The sequence below is a fragment of the Ovis aries genome, chromosome 14 (assembly GCF_016772045.2).
Source record: "Ovis aries strain OAR_USU_Benz2616 breed Rambouillet chromosome 14, ARS-UI_Ramb_v3.0, whole genome shotgun sequence".
Classification (NCBI taxonomy): domain Eukaryota; kingdom Metazoa; phylum Chordata; class Mammalia; order Artiodactyla; family Bovidae; genus Ovis; species Ovis aries.
The window spans coordinates 49526823-49544719 of record NC_056067.1 but is presented as its reverse complement, the minus strand read 5'-3'; the positions used below and the strand labels follow the sequence as shown (position 1 = coordinate 49544719).

The 17897-nt window shown below is 48.0% G+C and overlaps 1 protein-coding gene across 1 annotated transcript; it reads left to right on the top strand.

Moving 5' to 3' along the window:
• The first annotated feature begins 147 nt into the window (after positions 1–147).
• Positions 148–9390, top strand: CYP2A6 (cytochrome P450 2A6). The gene is made up of 9 exons (XM_004015267.6): positions 148–354; positions 873–1035; positions 2135–2284; positions 2519–2679; positions 4007–4183; positions 5777–5918; positions 6594–6781; positions 7424–7565; positions 8081–9390. Exons 1-9 carry the CDS (start codon positions 175–177, stop codon positions 8260–8262), a joined length of 1485 nt encoding a protein of 494 aa, XP_004015316.2. The 5' UTR covers positions 148–174; the 3' UTR covers positions 8263–9390.
• Positions 9391–17897: the final 8507 nt, after the last annotated feature.

Sequence of the window (17897 nt, the reverse complement as noted above, 5' to 3'; positions counted from 1 at the left end):
TCCTTCCTGGTTGGCTGGGTCCCAAGCTAGGCAGGGAGCATAGTGGGGCGTGTACATGAGAGGTGAAACAAGACAATTATATAATCAGGACCAAAGTCTGTCCTGCTTTCCCAGATAGTATAAAAGCCAACCATCTCAGACATCACCACCTGGCCATCACTCCCAGTTGCCACCATGCTGGCCTCAGGGCTGCTCCTCGTGGCTTTGCTGGCCTGTCTGACCATCATGGTCTTGATGTCTGTCTGGCGGCAAAGGAACCTCAAAGGGAAATTGCCTCCAGGGCCCACTCCTCTGCCCTTCATCGGGAACTACCTGCAGCTGAACACCGAGCAGATGTACAACTCCCTCATGAAGGTGTCATGGGGCAGAGATGGGTGGAATGGAATGAGGAGGGGTGGCCTGGGCCAGTTCGTCTGGGGCTTTTTGGCAGGGGATGGGCAATGTTGGGCAAGAGTCTTAGGAAAGAAGAAGGGAATTTTAAAGATCCAGTACCAGGGTCCTGGGGCTTCCCTGGTGGCCCAAAGGTAAAGAACCCATCTGCCGATTCAGGAGACTTGGGTTTGATCCCTGCACTGGGAATATGCCCCAGAGAAGGGAATAGCAATCCACTCCAGTATTCTTGCATGGGAAATGCCATGGACATAGGAGCCTGGCAGGCTACAGTCCATAGGGTCACAAAGAGTCAGACATGACTGAGCAACTCAACAACAACAATCGGGGTCCTAGCCAGGAAAAAAACGTATCTTGAGATGTCCAGCTCCTTGATAGTCAGAAGCTGTGAGGAAATGCATCCCAATATGTGAGGTCTGGGTACAGGGCCAGTTCAGAATAGGGGCTACTCCCACCAACTAACTCCCACTCACCTCTATCAGATCAGCGAGCGCTACGGCCCCGTGTTCACGATCCGCCTGGGGACCCGGCAGATCGTGGTGCTGTGCGGCTATGATGCTGTGAAGGAGGCTCTGGTGGACCAGGCTGAAGAATTCAGTGGGCGAGGCGAGCAGGCTACCTTTGACTGGCTCTTCAAAGGCTATGGTGAGGGAGACTGAGGGGAAGGGGCCACGGTCAGACAGACTTCGGGGTCCCCAGCTTTTTTCTCCTGACTGCCTCTGCTATTCCTGTCTCCACTCCTGTGCATTGCTGCCTGCCCCTGCTCTATCTTGTCTTCGTTTCTGCATCTGTTTCTCCCTGCTTCTCTCTGCCCCGTTCCCTTTCACTCGATGTCTCTTCTTTCTCTGTATTTCTTAGAGCCTCTTGGGATTTCTGCTTTGGAACCCTGGTCCTCTATCTCCATATGCCTTTTGGTCTTTTCTTTCTTTAAAGCTCTGGGCTTCCCCCGGTTTCTCTCTCCTTCCCTCTCTCTTTCTTCTTCCTTTGTCTTAGAATCTCCCATTATCTCTGCTTCAAAATCTCCATGCCTCCATCTCTTAGTAACAGTCTCTCTTTCCCCCCAGGGCCTCTCTGTTTCTTTCTCCCTATTTTTCTCTCTTCTTTTTGCGTGTGTCTGTTAGTCACTCGGTCGTGTCCAACTCTTTGTGACCCCATGGACTGTACCCAGCCAGGCTCCTCTGTCCATGGGATTCTCCAGGCAAGAATATTGGAGTGGGTTGCCATTTCCTCCTCCAGGGATCTTCCCAACCCAGGGATCGAACCCAGGTCACCTGTATTGCAGGTAAATTCTTTACCATCTGAGCCACCAGGGAAGTCCTTTAGAATTTGCCATGGTTATGTCTACCTCCCAGATTTCCATGCATCTTACTTCCCCTCCTTCCCTCCTCTGTCTCCTCTTCCCCTGAGTGTCTCTGTGTCTCTTGGCATATCTGTCTTGCCTCGTTCTTTCCGATTCTGTTTTTTGCACGAGGTCTTTCTTTCTGCATTTCTATGAGTCTGCGTTGTTTGTCTCAGCCTCTGTCTGTCTCTTTACCCCGCTTCCCTCCCTCTCCCCTTGCTCTCGCCCACCCTCTATCCCTCCTTCCCCTCTGCACCCTACTCTGGCTCTCTACCCTCCTTTTTCCCGCCTTGTTCTCTCTGTCCACCCCTTCTCTCTCTAGGGAGCCCGGGAGCCCGGGAGCCCGGGGCTGGTCTGGGCCCTGCCTCGCTCTGCCCTCGTCCAACTCCCGCGCTGCCTTCGCAGGAGTGGCTTTCAGCAACGGGGAGCGCGCCAAGCAGCTCCGGCGCTTCTCAATTACGACGCTGCGGGACTTCGGCGTGGGCAAGCGCGGCATCGAAGAGCGCATCCAGGAGGAGGCGGGCTTCCTCATCGAGGCCTTCCGGGGCACTCGCGGTGAGCCGGGGGGACCCACCGGTGTGCGAGGAGGAGGAAACACCCGACGCGGCCACAGCGTTCTGGCGCGGGAAGTGGGGGGCCACGTTGGGGGAAGGGTCTTGGGTCCGGTGCTGGAAGTATAGTTCAGCACTGCCGTGCCCTCCTTCACGTCTCAGACCGCATCAGACCGCCGAGCTGACTCTCCGCTAAATCCCTGTCTCTCCCCAACCCCCTCCGCTCTCATCCCCCCAGGCGCCTTCATCGATCCCACCTTCTTCCTGAGCCGAACGGTCTCCAATGTCATCAGCTCCATTGTCTTCGGGGACCGCTTTGACTACGAGGACAAAGAGTTCCTGTCACTACTGCGAATGATGCTGGGAAGCTTCCAGTTCACCGCTACGTCTACCGGGCAGGTAACCCGAGTCGACCTGGCTCTATCCTGCTCCTACGGCAACCTGCCGACTCCTCACCCCACCCCACCCCACACACACACATGAGACCTGCCCCAAACTCCCATCCTCCCCCAGACAGGGTCCCCTCAAAACCAGACCACCACTCTTGGACAACTCAACAGCTGCACCAGAGCCCAATACTCAGTCTCCAAGGATACCTGGATATCTCAAAAGATGCAACCTCCACCAAAAAAAGAAGAAAAAAAAAACCTGCAGAAAAGATACATGTCCTCAACCCAGCTTTCTTACAAGACAGGTGTCCTCATCCCAGCTTATCTTACTCTCTAACAAGTGGTCCCTTTTTAGACACTCCATCTCAAAAAAGGGGAGGGGGCCTCTTGGTGGTCCAGTGGTTCTGACTCTGCGCTTCCAATGCAGAAGCCATGGGTTCAATCCCTGGTCGGAGAACTAAGATCCTGCATGCTGCTTGCTGTGGCAAAAAAAAAAAAAAAAAGATATTTTCTTTCCATCTGAATTTCTTAACACCTGGCAAGTGGTCACCTCAGCCTACTTCCTGACTACCTGGACACCTGGTGCTTCAAAATTCAGCCCACCAAAATCACTGGTTATCCACAGATGTCCCAAACCAGCCCACTGGAATCTCCAGAGAGTGCCCCCTCCCCAGTTCACTTAAATAGCTGAACATGTAGACAGGTCCCCCAACCAAGACCCCTAAATGCATAAACACCTAGGTAGACTGTTCCCCACACACCCAAATAAGCGTCCCCTGATCCAGCTCATTTCCAGCACCTACAGAAGTGCCCTCCATTGGCCCATTTGAATATCTGAACACCTGAACAGGTATTTCCCCACCTTAACACCTGCACCCCAACCCCACTTTAGTACCTCAACACCTGCACAGAAACCCCAACCCAGACCCCGTAAACATCTGGACAGTTATGTCCAACTGAGACCACACCAATGCCTAAACACTTAGGCAGGTGACCACCACCCATACAAGTCCCGTCTAAATAGCTAAACACCTGGACAGGTGTCTCCCAACCCAACTTCATCTGATATATGAACCCCGGGTATGTTTCTCCAATCCAACATCATCTGAATATCTGAATATGTGTCCCAGTCCATCTCACTTTATTCCTTGGACAGGGGCCCTCACACGTAACTCACTGTGAAAACACATTCCCATCCAGCCTCATCAAAATATGTAAATATCTGGGCAGACACCTGTAACCCAGTACCTGCCTTGCCCTGAGACAGGGCCCACTCCCACGAGGTCCTGCACACTGACAGCTGTCCTTCCCTCCCCTTCTCCCCTCCCCATCATCAGCTCTACGAGATGTTCTACTCAGTGATGAAATATCTGCCAGGGCCACAGCAGCAGGCCTTTAAGGAGCTGCAGGGACTGGAGGACTTCATAGCCAAGAAGGTGGAACAAAACCAGCGCACACTGGACCCCAACTCCCCACGGGACTTCATCGACTCCTTCCTCATCCGCATGCAGGAGGTACCCCCTCACAGCCAGGATGAAGAGGCCCAGAGCTAGGCAGAGGGAAATCAGGCTCGGGGTGGAGGAGAACAGAGGCCCCTCGAAATCACCCCTCCCCCAACCTAATAATAACTCACCGACTCTGTGGACAGTTTGAGTAAGCTCCGGGAGTTGGCGATGGACAGGGAAGCTTGGCATGCAGCCATCCATGCGGTCGCAGAGTTGGACATGACTGAGCCACCTAACTGAACTGAACTAACAATCTTCACAACTGAACTAATAATCTAACTAACTAAATAACTAACTAATAATTTAAATAACTAACTAACTGAACTAGTAATCTTCACAATCCCAGTGATAATTAACCATCACTCTTCCACTACTGGAGTTCCCAGGTGGCACCAGTGGCAAAGAACCCACCTGGCAATGCAAGAGATATAAGAGATACGAGTTTGATCCCTGTGTCGGGAAGATCCCCTGGAGGAGGACACAACAACCCACTCCAGTATTCCTGCCTGGAGAATCCCATGGGCAGAGGAGCCTGGCGGGCTACAGTCCATGAGGTCGCACGGAGTCAGACACGACTGAAATGACTTAGCACAGCACACATTCCACCTATTAAGCCGTTCTGTCCACAGGCAGGACTTATGAATGCGAATCGCGATAGCAAACATTTCTGTAAAACTACCGTGCACCAGGTTTCCCAGGTTGCACAAGTGGTAAAGAACCCACCTGCCAATGCAGGAGACAGAAGAGACGTGGGTTCGATCCCTGGGTCGGGAAGATCTCCTGAAAGAGGGCATAGCAACCCAGTATTCCTGCCTGGAGAATCCCATGGACAGAGGAGCCTGGTGGGCTATAGCCCATGGAGTCACAAGGAGGTAGACACCACTGAAGTGACTTAGCACGCAGGCCCCACTGGTTAGGACTCTGCACTCTCATTGCCAAGGGCCTGGGGTTTAATCCCTGGTCAGAGAAGATCCTGCAAGTCACATGGCACAGCCCTCCCCCAAAAAGGGGGGATTTGATTTGAAAAGGTAATAAAATAGAGTGTTGTTACTCGCTCGGTCGTGTCTGACGGTTTGCGACCCCATGGACTGTAGCCCACCAAGCTCTTCAGTTCACGCACGGGATTCTCCAGGCAGGAATACTGAAGTGGGTAACTATTCCTTTCTCCAGGGGATCTTCCTGATCCAGGGATTAAACCCGAGTCTCCTGCATTGCAGGCAGATTCTGTCTGAGCCACCAGCTGCTACTGCTGCTAAGTCGCTTCAGTCGTGTCTGACTCTGTGCGACCCCATAGATGGCAGCCCACCAGGCTCCCCCGTCCCTGGGATTCTCCAGACAAGAACACTGGAGTGGGTTGCCATTTCCTTCTCCAATGCATGAAAGTGAAAAGTGAAAGTGAAGTTGCTCAGTCGTGTCCGACTCTTTGCGACCCCATGGACTGCAGCCTACCAGGTTCCTCCATCCATGGGATTTTCCAGGCAAGAGTACTGGAGTGGGGTGCCATTGGAAGCCCCTATAAAATAAAGAGACAGGTCCAAAGGGAAAACCCCCAGAAGGGCCCTCAGAGCATAGGGCTTCACCTGAAGCCCTCTGTCCATGCAGGAGAAGGAGAATCCCAACACGGAGTTCTACATGAAGAACCTGGTGCTAACAACCCTGAACCTCTTCTTTGCGGGCACTGAGACGGTCAGCACGACCATGCGGTATGGCTTCCTGCTGCTCATGAAGCACCCAGATGTGGAGGGTAAGGCTGGAGAGGGCAGGGAAGCGGGCACCACGGGCCCCTCCCCCAAATTCCTCTGAGCCTGCTGCAATGGTCCCATCTCTCTCAGGTCCACAGACCCTCAGACACGCTCTGCTCTCTAGAGACTAGGTGATGTTTGGCTGATAAGTACCAGCCAAGTCTCACCAGCTGTTAAAATATTGAAAATATCTGAACTGATTGGTATACAGTTCCTGCGGCTGACCCAACCAAGTGCCCACCGCCCCCTCCTCCAGACATTCCCCAGGACTCTTCCTCTGCACCTCCCCCTTCCATAGGACCAGGTGAACAAGGTGGGCTTCCCTGGTGGCTCGGTAGAGAACCTGCCTGCCAGTGCAGGAGATGCAAGTTCAATCCCTGGGTCAGGAAGATCCCCTGGAGAAGGAAATGGCAACCCACTCCAGTATTTCTGCCTGGGAAAGCCCGTGGACAGAGGAGCCCAGCAGGCTACAGTCCATGGGGTCACAAACAGTCAGACACAACTGAAGCAACCAAACAGCAACAAAGCGAACAAGACCCTGCACCAACAGTGTCTACAGCCGCCGTCTGATCTGAATGGTCTGCATCCACATCACACATGCATGTTGTACATATTTGGATTTTCATTCCTGCCCCGAGTCCCCTCAAGAGCTAAATATGTTCTCCCCCCTCCCCTAGCCAAAATCCATGAGGAGATTGACCGCGTGATCGGCAAGAACCGTCAGCCCAAGTTTGAGGACCGGGCCAAGATGCCCTACACAGAGGCTGTGATCCACGAGATCCAGAGATTCGGAGACATGATCCCCATGGGCCTGGCCCGCAGAGTCACCAAGGATACCAAGTTTCGAGACTTCCTCCTCCCCAAGGTGCTGCCCCACCCAGCCCGTTCCCTGTGACCCTAAACCCCGTTCCCCTTAGAACCTTCCCAGCCCATGACCCACGGGACCCACTCCCCTAATCAAAGACTTTCCCCACTACCATGTCCCTGCCACCTTCCCCCTTGGAGACTCCTGAATTCCAGACCTCTTGCCTCAAGGAATATGAACCCTGTGTGCCCCCAAATTCCTGTCTCAAGAGAAATGAACCTCATTTCCCCTAGACCTTCAAAGACATGATCTCATGTCCCCCAAGCATCCTGCCTAGAGGGACACGAACCCCATGTCTCCCAAAATTCCTTTCTCAGGAAACATGACCCTCCCGCCCCCTCAACCTCCTGCCATGGGAGGCATGAACTATGTGTCCCCGAAACCATCTGCTCCAAGAGACATAGAACCCGTGCTCTTCAAACTTCCCTTCTCAGGGGACATAAGCCCCATGTCAGCCAAACTTCCTGTCTGGAGGACATGAATCTCATGTCCCCCAAAGCACCTCCTTCAGAGGACCCCAACTCCCATGCCTTCCCTTGTCCTCACCTGGAGCACCCAAACTCCCCCTCTGCCCACAATGTGCTTTCATCATACCCATCCCTTACTCCACCTTATCAAAGTCCCCTCCCTCCTCTCAACCAGGGCACCGAAGTGTTCCCTATGCTGGGTTCCGTGCTGAGAGACCCCAAGTTCTTCTCCAACCCCCGAGATTTCAATCCCCAGCACTTCCTGGACGAGAAGGGGCAATTTAAGAAGAGTGATGCTTTTGTGCCCTTCTCCATCGGTAAGAGACACTGCCAAGTCAACACCCACAGGGACCTCCTTCATCTCTAAGGCTAGGTTAACTAGCTTCTTTCTCCAGCTTGGAAGTCCTTCTTACCATATACCCTGGGGCCAATCAGCAATCCCCATAACTACCAAGAGCCTGGGCCAAAGCGAAAGAAAAGGAATGATCGTACCCCTTTCAGAGATGGGGAAAATCAAGGCCCAGAGTGAGAAATTTAAGTCCAAGGTCATTTAAATCCTTCAGATTCTTAGAAAGGTGATGATAGCAGTAGCCATATTTGAGTGTGTATTTATGGGCAAGGGGCATCCAAAGTTCCAATTGCTAGTCTGGGCTCATCCCACCAAAAGTTCTAGGGAAACAGGCTCAGAGAGGAGTAGCAACTTCTCTGCAAGTCTCTCCAGCCTCGATACTCCAGCCCTTCTTCCCTGAGAACGCAGCTGGGGGTCGGTAAAGGGGGTCAGGCAACGGTGAAAACAGGCCTCACCTCCACGCCTCCCACTCTGGTCCTTCAGGAAAGCGGTACTGTTTCGGAGAAGGCCTCGCCAGAATGGAGCTCTTCCTCTTCTTCACCACCATCATGCAGAACTTCCGCTTCAAGTCCCCACAGTCGCCCCAGGACATCAATGTGTCCCCCAAACTCGTGGGCTTTGCCACTATCCCTCCAAACTACACCATGAGCTTCCTGCCCCGTTGAGTCAGGGCTGTGCCCGGTGGGGCTGGTGGGAGGAGAAAATGGGGGAGGGAAGGGCCTGGGCGGGGTTATGAGGGAGGGGAGGGGCTAAGGATGGGGAAAGGAGGGGTATGGGAGCTGAGGGGAGGGGCTAGGGGCGGGGGGTTAGGGGAGGGGCTATGGGGCGGGGTTAGGGGAGGGGCTATGGGGCGGGGTTAGGGGAGGGGCGGGGTTATTGATGAGGAATGGTGGAGGGTGGGGAGGAAAGGGGAAGGTGGATAGGAAAGAAAGAAGAAACAGAGCGACTCTTTGTTCAGCTTGCTAGAGATGAGAGGAAAAGAAACCTTATGGTATACTTTGAATAGAACAATAGCAGATGTTATTTATTGAGCAAGTATTCTGTGTCAGTTCTATGCTTAGTGTCTTAAACTCACCTCACTTAATGCTCACAAACCTACTATGATAGGGAACAGTATCTATGCCCATTTTACAGATAACAAAGATGAGGACCAGAAAGTTTAAGTCTGTCTGAGGTCCCACAGAACACAAGTCAGTCAGTACTCAGCAAGTACATGAATACAGACGGCCATACTTAACCCACAGTCCTTGGATAGCATCCCTTCCTCAAGTGAAAACACAGCAACTTATTATATTATTACACAACCTGAACAGCTCTGTCCAGGGGACTTTTCCAGAGTCCTGACAGGCAGCTCACCTGGCTTCACTACACACTTGCCTATGCTCTTCCCAACTCGGGCACACTTTGGATGACAGCGTATTTTGTGCCTACCACCAGATAAGGCTCCTGTGTCCAACGGGAGTCAGACTGTTGTTGGTGTTGTTTTTCTGGATGTGCTAGGTCTCCATTGCTGCACACAGGCTTTTTTCTAGTTGCAGCAAGCAGGGGCTACTCTTCATTGCAGAACTTGGACTTCTCATTTTGGTGGCTTCTCTTGTAGCAGAGCACTGGCTCTAGGGGCATGGGTTTCAGTAGTTGTGACGCACCGGTTTAGTGGCCTCATAGCAAATGGGAACTTCCCGGAACAGGCATGGAACCTGTATCTCCTGCATTGCAAGACAGATTCTTAGCCAGTGGACTACCAGGGAAGCCCTAGAAGTCAGACTTCTTAATAAAATGGATGGGAGAGAGAACCTCTTTCAGAGAAATGTCAGAAGTTTGGTAACGGCGCAGCCATGTCTCTGTGTGTGCAAGTATATGATTGCCTGTTCTCCAGAGTACATGCAGGAAGTCATATTTCCTATGAGTTTCTGAAGGTGGGTCTCTTTCTGATGGATCTGAGATCTGTGGTGCGTCTCTGAATCACCTGCTTACTCTCAGATAAGTTTGTGTATGTCCCCTTGGAAGTGGCATCCTTCAGCACTGCACAGCCTGAAAATTCATAATACATCTGTTGCCCTAATGGTCTGGGAGTGCGCAACGAGAATGAAGACAGAACACGAAATCTGGTGCAATGGGTCAGGGGACCTGCAGTCTCTGTGGGACTGAGGTGCAGAGTCCACTCTGAGTCCAGCTTTTATTTCTAATTGCAGACTATAAGACTTTCTCAGATCTTATCTTTCTCAAGACACATGCTGTGTTAATCACATACTCCTAAATGTCAAGGACTACACTGACATAGTCCAGCTCTCCTTGTGTTTACCCCAGGCTGTTCCCTCCTGGGCTAGTTTCGGGAACCATCAGCAAGTGCACAGGCAGCGTTCATGTCTGGAGCCGACCTGGTATTCCAAGGTCCATGCTTTCATGATCCCAGTCATACTCCCTTCTGGGTCGGGCCTTGGGGTTTGTAACAAGGTGATTATTCTTAAGAAAAATACACAAGATAATCATTAACACAGGTTCTTAATATATGCTGTTTTTGCAGGTGTTATTTCTGTGGAATTTCTCAAGGTTGTGAAAGCACATTATTAGGAATTCCCACTACACACATCAGCTTTAGATCTTTGTATTAGACCACTGGTTAGTTCTAACCTTAGCTCTAAATGCTATACAGGTGTTGCCTCCACAAAACTTGCCACACTTGAAGGACCAGTGATTTGAGATCAAGTGAGAGGAAATCTGGTCCTTTGAACCCTACAAATTTCCTAACAGGCTGATTCTCAGGATTTTCAATTTGCATTGTCTGTGTTTGACCACGTGGGTTCCATGAATTGGCTGCTTCATACTCATTGGGAGGAGCTAAGAATCCACAGTGTCACATTCTTTATTATTACAAGCACACTATTTAACAAAAGTGAAAAGTGAAAGTGTTAGTCATGTCCAACTCTGTGCGACCCCATAGACGTAACCTGCCAGGCTCCTCTGTCCATAGGATATCCCAGGCAAGAATACTGGAGTGGGTTGCCATTTCCTTCTCCAGGGGATCTTCCTGACCCAGGAATCAAACCCAGGTATGTACCTTGCAGGCAGATTGTTTACCATCTGAGCCACCAGGGCAGTCCCTAACAGTCCAGAGTCAGAATCAAACCTTATCTGTCCATATGCGTGTCACTTTAAGAGGCTTCCAGAAACCACACCTGGGGGAAATCTCAGAATCGTGGCTTAACTAAACTGTTGAATCTTGGAACTGCAGAGTCCACAGTCATAATTGTGGGATCTCAGGTTCCCACAACCTTAGACTCAGAACGTTTGAATCACTGATGCTTGGAATTCTTGAAGCTCAGAATTTTAGCATGAGTTTCCCCTGCCCACATCCTTGGGAACTTCATTCGTAGTCCCTCTGGTGGCAAATGTTCTTCAAGTTGAAAGTTCCTTCTGAGAAAGAGTTAAGAGAGAAAAGGAAGGGCTGGAGCTAGCTGGGTTCTGACAATGAGGCATATCTCCAGGGAAAGGTAGAGTGGCTAGCAGGTCTTTGTCTAGCAAGAAGGGAGACGAGAGTGAAGAGAGAACAAGTATTAATCTCCAGAATCCTCAAACTTACACTTGAAAAGGGAAAAGCGGGAATCCATCAAGGCATCACCAAAGGTGCCAGGACAAGTCACATTCTAGTCACCAGTACATCCATCTCACCTGTCCAGATAGACGCTCCCAGCTTTGTCGCTCTGGAAGGGCCACTGACCCAACCCAGCAAAGAGACAGTGCTGGGGTGGAGGTGTGAACAGAGGCCCTGGCTTCTGGTCCAAGCTTTGTCGCTATTAATAAGTTCTTGGGTCCTCCTGAGCCTCTCTCTGGCCTCTCTTTCTCATCTGACTCCTTCACAAGAATTATTTGAAGATTGAAATATGGTGTAAAACTCAATGGGTGCAGGGATGAGAGGATGAGAGTAGTGATGTTTCTGTGTAGCTTGGTTTTCGCTATCGTCTTCTGCCAAGCCAAGAATCCTTAGACACCTGTTGTTGCCATAATGACAACCATGGGTAGCGTGTGTTGAGTGCCTGCTATGTGCCAAGCTCTGTGCTGAGCCCCTTGTATGAGTATCACAAGCTGGGCTTATGTCAACAGAAATACATCATCTCACAGTTCTGCAACCTCAACCCCAAATCAAGGTCAGCCGGATCACGCCCCCTCTGAAACCACCGAGGAGTCCTTCCTTGCCTCTTCTTAGCTTTCAGTGGCTTGCAGCAGTCTTTGGCATTGCTTGGCTTGCAGCTGTATAATTGTGAACTCTGCCTTTGTTACGACATGGTATCTTCCCTGTGTTTGTCTCTCTTCACGTGGCCATCTTTTTGTAAGGATACCAGCCATACTCCAGGATGACTTTATCTTTACTGATTCTATCTTCAGTGATTCTTTTTCCAAATAAGATCACACTCTTAGGTACTGGGAGTTCAGACTTCAGCATAGCTTCTTGACACAGTTTAATCCTTAACACCACTTACACATGCACTCATTCAAACCAGACATGTTACAAGTGTCTGCAAGGTGAGACTAATGATCTCTCGTTACAGATGAGCAAAGGTTAAAGAATCTGCCCAGGGACTTCCCTAGCAGTCCAGTAGGACCAGTGCAAGGAATGTGGGTTTGATCCCTGGTCTGGGAACTCACATGCTGAGGAGTGACTAAGCCTGCACACCTCAACCAGAGAATTTGTGTGATACCATGAAAGAACCCACGTGGCACAGCAAAGATCCTGAGTGCCGCAACTAAGGATTGACAGAACCAAATAAATAAATAAATTTTAAAAAAAAAAGAATCTGCATAAAGCAACACAGGACACGACAAAGGCAGGCAGCTGGGTTCCAGAGCGCCTCTCTGAAGGTTCCAATGATGGTTCGGATGGACCTCCTGCCCCCAAAAAATTCTGAAAGAGGGGAATGGTGCTTGGAAGAAATGTTTTGGAGAAAGGAGGTAGAGGGATGAAAATGCAGATGTCATATCACCCCTGACTCAGATGCCTGATGTGCCACGTGTGGCTGTTCCCAGGAGGCACACAAACCTGTATAAACACGTGCACAGAGATACCTGTATAACTGAAGCGATGCTTTTCTTATTCACGAGAGGCATGCTGCTATTTTGTATTGTCTTCTGTTTTATTTGTTTAATGCTGGTGACAACCCCTCAAGCTGCTTTTATAAATCATCAGTTTGATTCAAACTGCAGTTTGAAGAGAGGAAGTTTAAAAGATAAATTCCAAATTTGCTGAGTTAGTCTGCAAGATCCTTTCCAGCCTGGGTTCTGCCCTCCTCTCCCAGGCTCATTTCATGACGTCCGTCCCGTGACACTAAACAGATCCTATTCCCCAAGCTCACCAAACTTCTATTACTGTGCATGGACTTGTCCCATCTGCAAGCATTTGAATTGACTCTTCCCTCTGCCTAGAATGCCACTCCTGCCCTCTCTGCTGAAGGGAAGGACTGTTGTGGTGGTGATATTGGCAGGAATAACAAGCCAACAGGAAAGAAAGAATCCTTTCTTCTTCTACCAGGGACATTCCATTCTCCACTTAATGGTCCCGTGGGATCCAGCAGGAAATGGAGAAAAAAAAAATGGTTCCCAGGATTTCCAAAGAAGTACCACAAAGGAAAGTATCAAAACACGGCTTTGACATGTAATTTTTCAGACAATGTTGGCTATGATGGTTACTTAGCATCCTTCTCCATGATCTCTTGCAGAAAACAGAAAATAAGGAAATACTCCTCAACTTGTTTAAGGAGGCCAGTATTCCCCTGATGCCAAAGTGAGACAATGATAGTACAAAGCGGGAAGTTACAGACCAATATCCCTCATAAATACAGATACAAAAATTGTCAACAAAATATTAGCAAATCAAACCCATCAACATATTTTTTTTAAAAAAAAGAGCAATATAGCCAGTGAGGTTTATTCCCAGGGTAAAGACTGGATCAACATTCAAAAATGAATGTTGACCAAGAAACAGATGCAATCCAACCAAGAAAGTATAGTCTTTTCAACAAATGATGCCACAACAGCTGAATAGCCACATGGATAAAAGAAATGAATCTAGACACAGCCCTGACACTGTCTACAAAAATCAATTCAAAATTGATCAAGGATCTAAACGTAGAATGGAAAAGAAAACTTTTAGAAGATAACATAGAAAATCTAGGTGTCCTTGGGTCTGACAATGACTTCTGAGACATAACACCAAATGTACAATCCAATTGATAAATGGACTACGATAAAAATAAAAACTTCTGTTCTGCAAAGGACAGTTAAGAGAATGAAAAATACAAGCTACAGACTGGGAGCAAATGCTTGCAAAGCACATATCTGATAAATGACTTGTATCCAAAATATACCAAAATAAAAAGACATAAAATTGGACAGTAAGCTAAAAACAACCCAGGGGCTTTCCTAGTGGTCTGGTGGCCAAGACTCTGTGCTCCCAATGCAGAGCGCATGTTCCATCCCTGGTCAGGGAACTATATTCCACATGCTGCAATTTAAAAAGATCCTTCATGGTGCAACTAAGATCCAGCACAGCTAAATAAATAAATGTTTATTGAAAAGAAAAGAAAAAGGAAAATGCAACCCAGTTTTTAAATGGGCGAAAATTCTGAATGGACCCCACACCAAAGAAGATGTACACATAGCTAATAAGCATAAGAAACAACACTTGACATCACATTTCATTAGGGAATTAACAAATCTGGAAAATACTGAGCTATTCGGGATACACACCTACTGAACAGCTAAAATCCAAAACACCGACAAGACCAAGTGCTGGCAAGGATGTAGCACAACAGGTACTCTCACAGATTGCTGGTGGGAATGCAAACTGGTTCAGCCACTTTGGAAGACAATTTGGCAGCTTCTTACAAAGCTAAACATTGTCTATCATATGACCCAGCAGATGTGCCCTTTGGTATTTACCCAAATGGGTTAATGAATTCCTATTCTTAAATTTCCTTGAAATCAAGACCCAGCTTCTTTTTGCTTAATATCCCTTTCCTCAATTTATCTCTGCCCACTCTCATTTTACTACAAGCAGTAAGAAGAAAAAGAAGAGAAAGTCGTTCAGTCTTGTCCGACTCTGAGACCCCATGGACTGCAGCCCACCAGGCTCCTCTGTCCGTGGGATTCTCCAGGGAAGAACACTGGAGTGGGTTGCCATAAGCAGTAAAAAGTAACCAGATCACACCTTCAATGTTTCGCTTGGAAATATCTTCAGCTAAATATCCAAGTTCATTGTTTACAAGTTCTGCTTCCCATACAACTGTAATACCCAATTCAGCTAAGCTTTCTGCCACAATATATTTCCTCCAATTTCAAAGCACTTTCCACATTTCCTTCCTTCTGAGTCCTCACCAACAGTGCCTTTAACATGTATATTTCTACCAACAATTGATTTAAGGCAATCGAGACACTTTTCATCATGTGCCTCAAAATTCTTCCAACCTCTACTCTTTATACAATTCCAAAGTCACCCACATTTTAGGTATTTGTTACAGTGGCACCCCACTTTTTTAGCATTCTATTTCACAAGCTTTCCAGGTGGTGCAGTAGTAAAAAATCTGCCTGCCAATGCAGGAGACACAGGAGATGCAAGTTCAATCTCTGGGGGGGGGGGGGGGGGGGGGAAGACCCTCTGGAATAGGAAATGGCAACCCATTCCAGTGTCCTTGCCTGGAAAATTCCATGGACAGAGGAGCCTGGTGGGCTACAGTCCATGGGGTTGCAAAGAGTCAGACACGACTGAAGCAACTTAGCAGGCACACATGGAGGAAGAAATGTATAAATATGATCAGATTAGAGGTAACTACCCCTTCCTCTGAAGTATATCCAATGATGAAAGAAAAAAAGAAGAAAGGAAAAAAAGGATGAGTGGGGAGAGAAAGAGGGGTGCCAGGGAAGAGAGAGAAAGAGAGCTCTGGATACAGGAAGAGAAAACAAAAACTGGAGGGACTTCCCTGGTGGTCCACTGGCTAAGACTCCATGCTCCCAATGCAGGGGGCCTGGGTTCAGTCCCTGATCAGGGAACAAGATCCCTCATGCCACAACTAAAGATCTCACATGCCCCAACGAAGATGGAAGATTCCATGCGTCACAACTAAGACCCAGAGCAGCTAAATAAATAAATAAACTGGAGAAAAAAAATCCCAATTTGATCTAAGTGGAAGACCAAGATTTATAGAGAGAATTTGTACATTCAAAAGATAAAAGAGACTGAATAGTTTCTGTGCCTTTACACAACAGGTTCTAAATTAGTGTGCTGAAAGGTGCAAATTGGCAAGGCTTTGTGGACGTAATCAATACAGGGCTCAAATTACAGTTACACCTGGAGATCCCACTAAATTTAAACAAGATACTCCCTATAATTTTAAGGGAGTTACTGAACATAAGTTCATGGCAAATACATCACTTCATAGCAAACAGATGGGGAAACAGTGGCTGACTTTATTTTCTTGGGCTCCAAAATCACTGTAGATGGTGACTGCAGCCATGAAATTAAGACACTTGCTCCTTGGAAGAAAAGCTATGACCAACCTAGACAGAACATTAAAAAGCAGAGACATTTCTTTGCCAACAAATGTCCGTCTTGTCAAAGCTATGTTTTTCCCAGTGGTCATGTATGGATGTGAGAGTTGGACTATAAAGAAAGCTGAGTGCTGAAGAATTGATGCTTTTGAACTGTGGTGTTGGAGAAGACTCTTGAGAGTCCCTTGGACTGCAAGGAGATCCAACCAGTCCATCCAAAAGGAAATCAGTCCTGAATATTCATTGGAAGGACTGATGCTGAAGCTGAAGCTCCAATACTTTGGCTACCTGATACCAAGAGCCAAGTCACTGGAAAAGACCCTAATGCTGGGAAAGACTGAAGGCAGGAGGAGGAGGGCACAACAGAGGATGAGATGGTTGGATGGCATCGATGGACATGAGTTTGAGCCAGCTCTGGGAGTTGCTGATGGACAGGGAAGCCTGGTGTGCTGCAGTCCATGGGGTCACAAAGAGTCAGACACGACTGAGAGACTGAACTGAACGTAAACTAAACTGAACTGAACATACCTGCAAGACCAACAGGTATATGCCTGTATTAGCCACTGGAATGGTTGCCTTGTCTAAGTTCCCCATGGACCTAGCACTAAAATATGCTAGGTTACCTAAAATTACCCTAAAATATGCTATAGTGGGCATAGACACTCAAATATAACAACAATTACACACTAGCAAATTGAATAACCTAAATAAAGTAGACAAATTCCTAGAAACATTCAACCTACCTGGATTATGAAGAAGCAGAAATACGAACAGATCTGCATCTAATAAGGAAATTAGTAATCAAAAAGTTCCCATTAGAGAGAAGCCCAGGACCAGACTGCTTCATTGGTGAATTCTATGGAACATTTAAAGAGGAATTAGTGCCCATCTTTCTTAAACTCTTCCCAAAAAATTGAAGAGAAATTTTTCACAGTGTTCTGAACGTCAGTCTTAACAATATCTTTCTGGATATGTCTCAAGCAAGGGAAACAAAACCAAAAAAAAAAAAAAAAAGACTCTGGGACTACATAAAACTGAAAAGCTTCTGCACAGTAAAGGAAACCATCACCATAAAAAAGACAACCTACTGAATAGGAGAAAATACTTGTAAGTCATACATCTGATTAGGCGTGAAACCCCAGGTATATAGAGAATGCATACAACGAACAATAAAAAACAAACAACCCATTACAAGTGGATAGAAGAGCTGAATAGACATTTTTCCAAAGAATACATACATATGGCCAAGAAGCACACGAAAAGATGGAAAACAGTATTTGTTACTAACATTCATACTGTCTAAAGTGAATTATGGACTCTATGCAATCCTTATCAAAATCCAAATAGCATTTTTCACAAAAACAGAAAAAAGCAAAAATTAATATGGAACCACAGTTCAGTTCAGTCGCTCAGTCGTGTCCGACTCTTTGTGACCCCGTGAATTGCAGCACGCCAGGCCTCCCTGTCCATCACCAACTCCCAGAGTTTACTCAAACTCACGTCCATCGAGTCGGTGATGCCATCCAGCCATCTCATCCTCTGTCGTCCCCTTCTCTTCCTGCCCCCAATCCCTCCCAGCATCAGAGTCTTTTCCAGCGAGTCAACTCTTCACATCAGGTGGCCAAAGTATTGGAGTTTCAGCTTCAGCATCAGTACTTCCAATGAACACCCAGGACTGGTCTCATTTAGAATGGACTGGTTGGATCTCCTTGCAGTCCAAGGGACTCTCAAGAGTCTTCTCCAACACCACAGTTCAAATCAT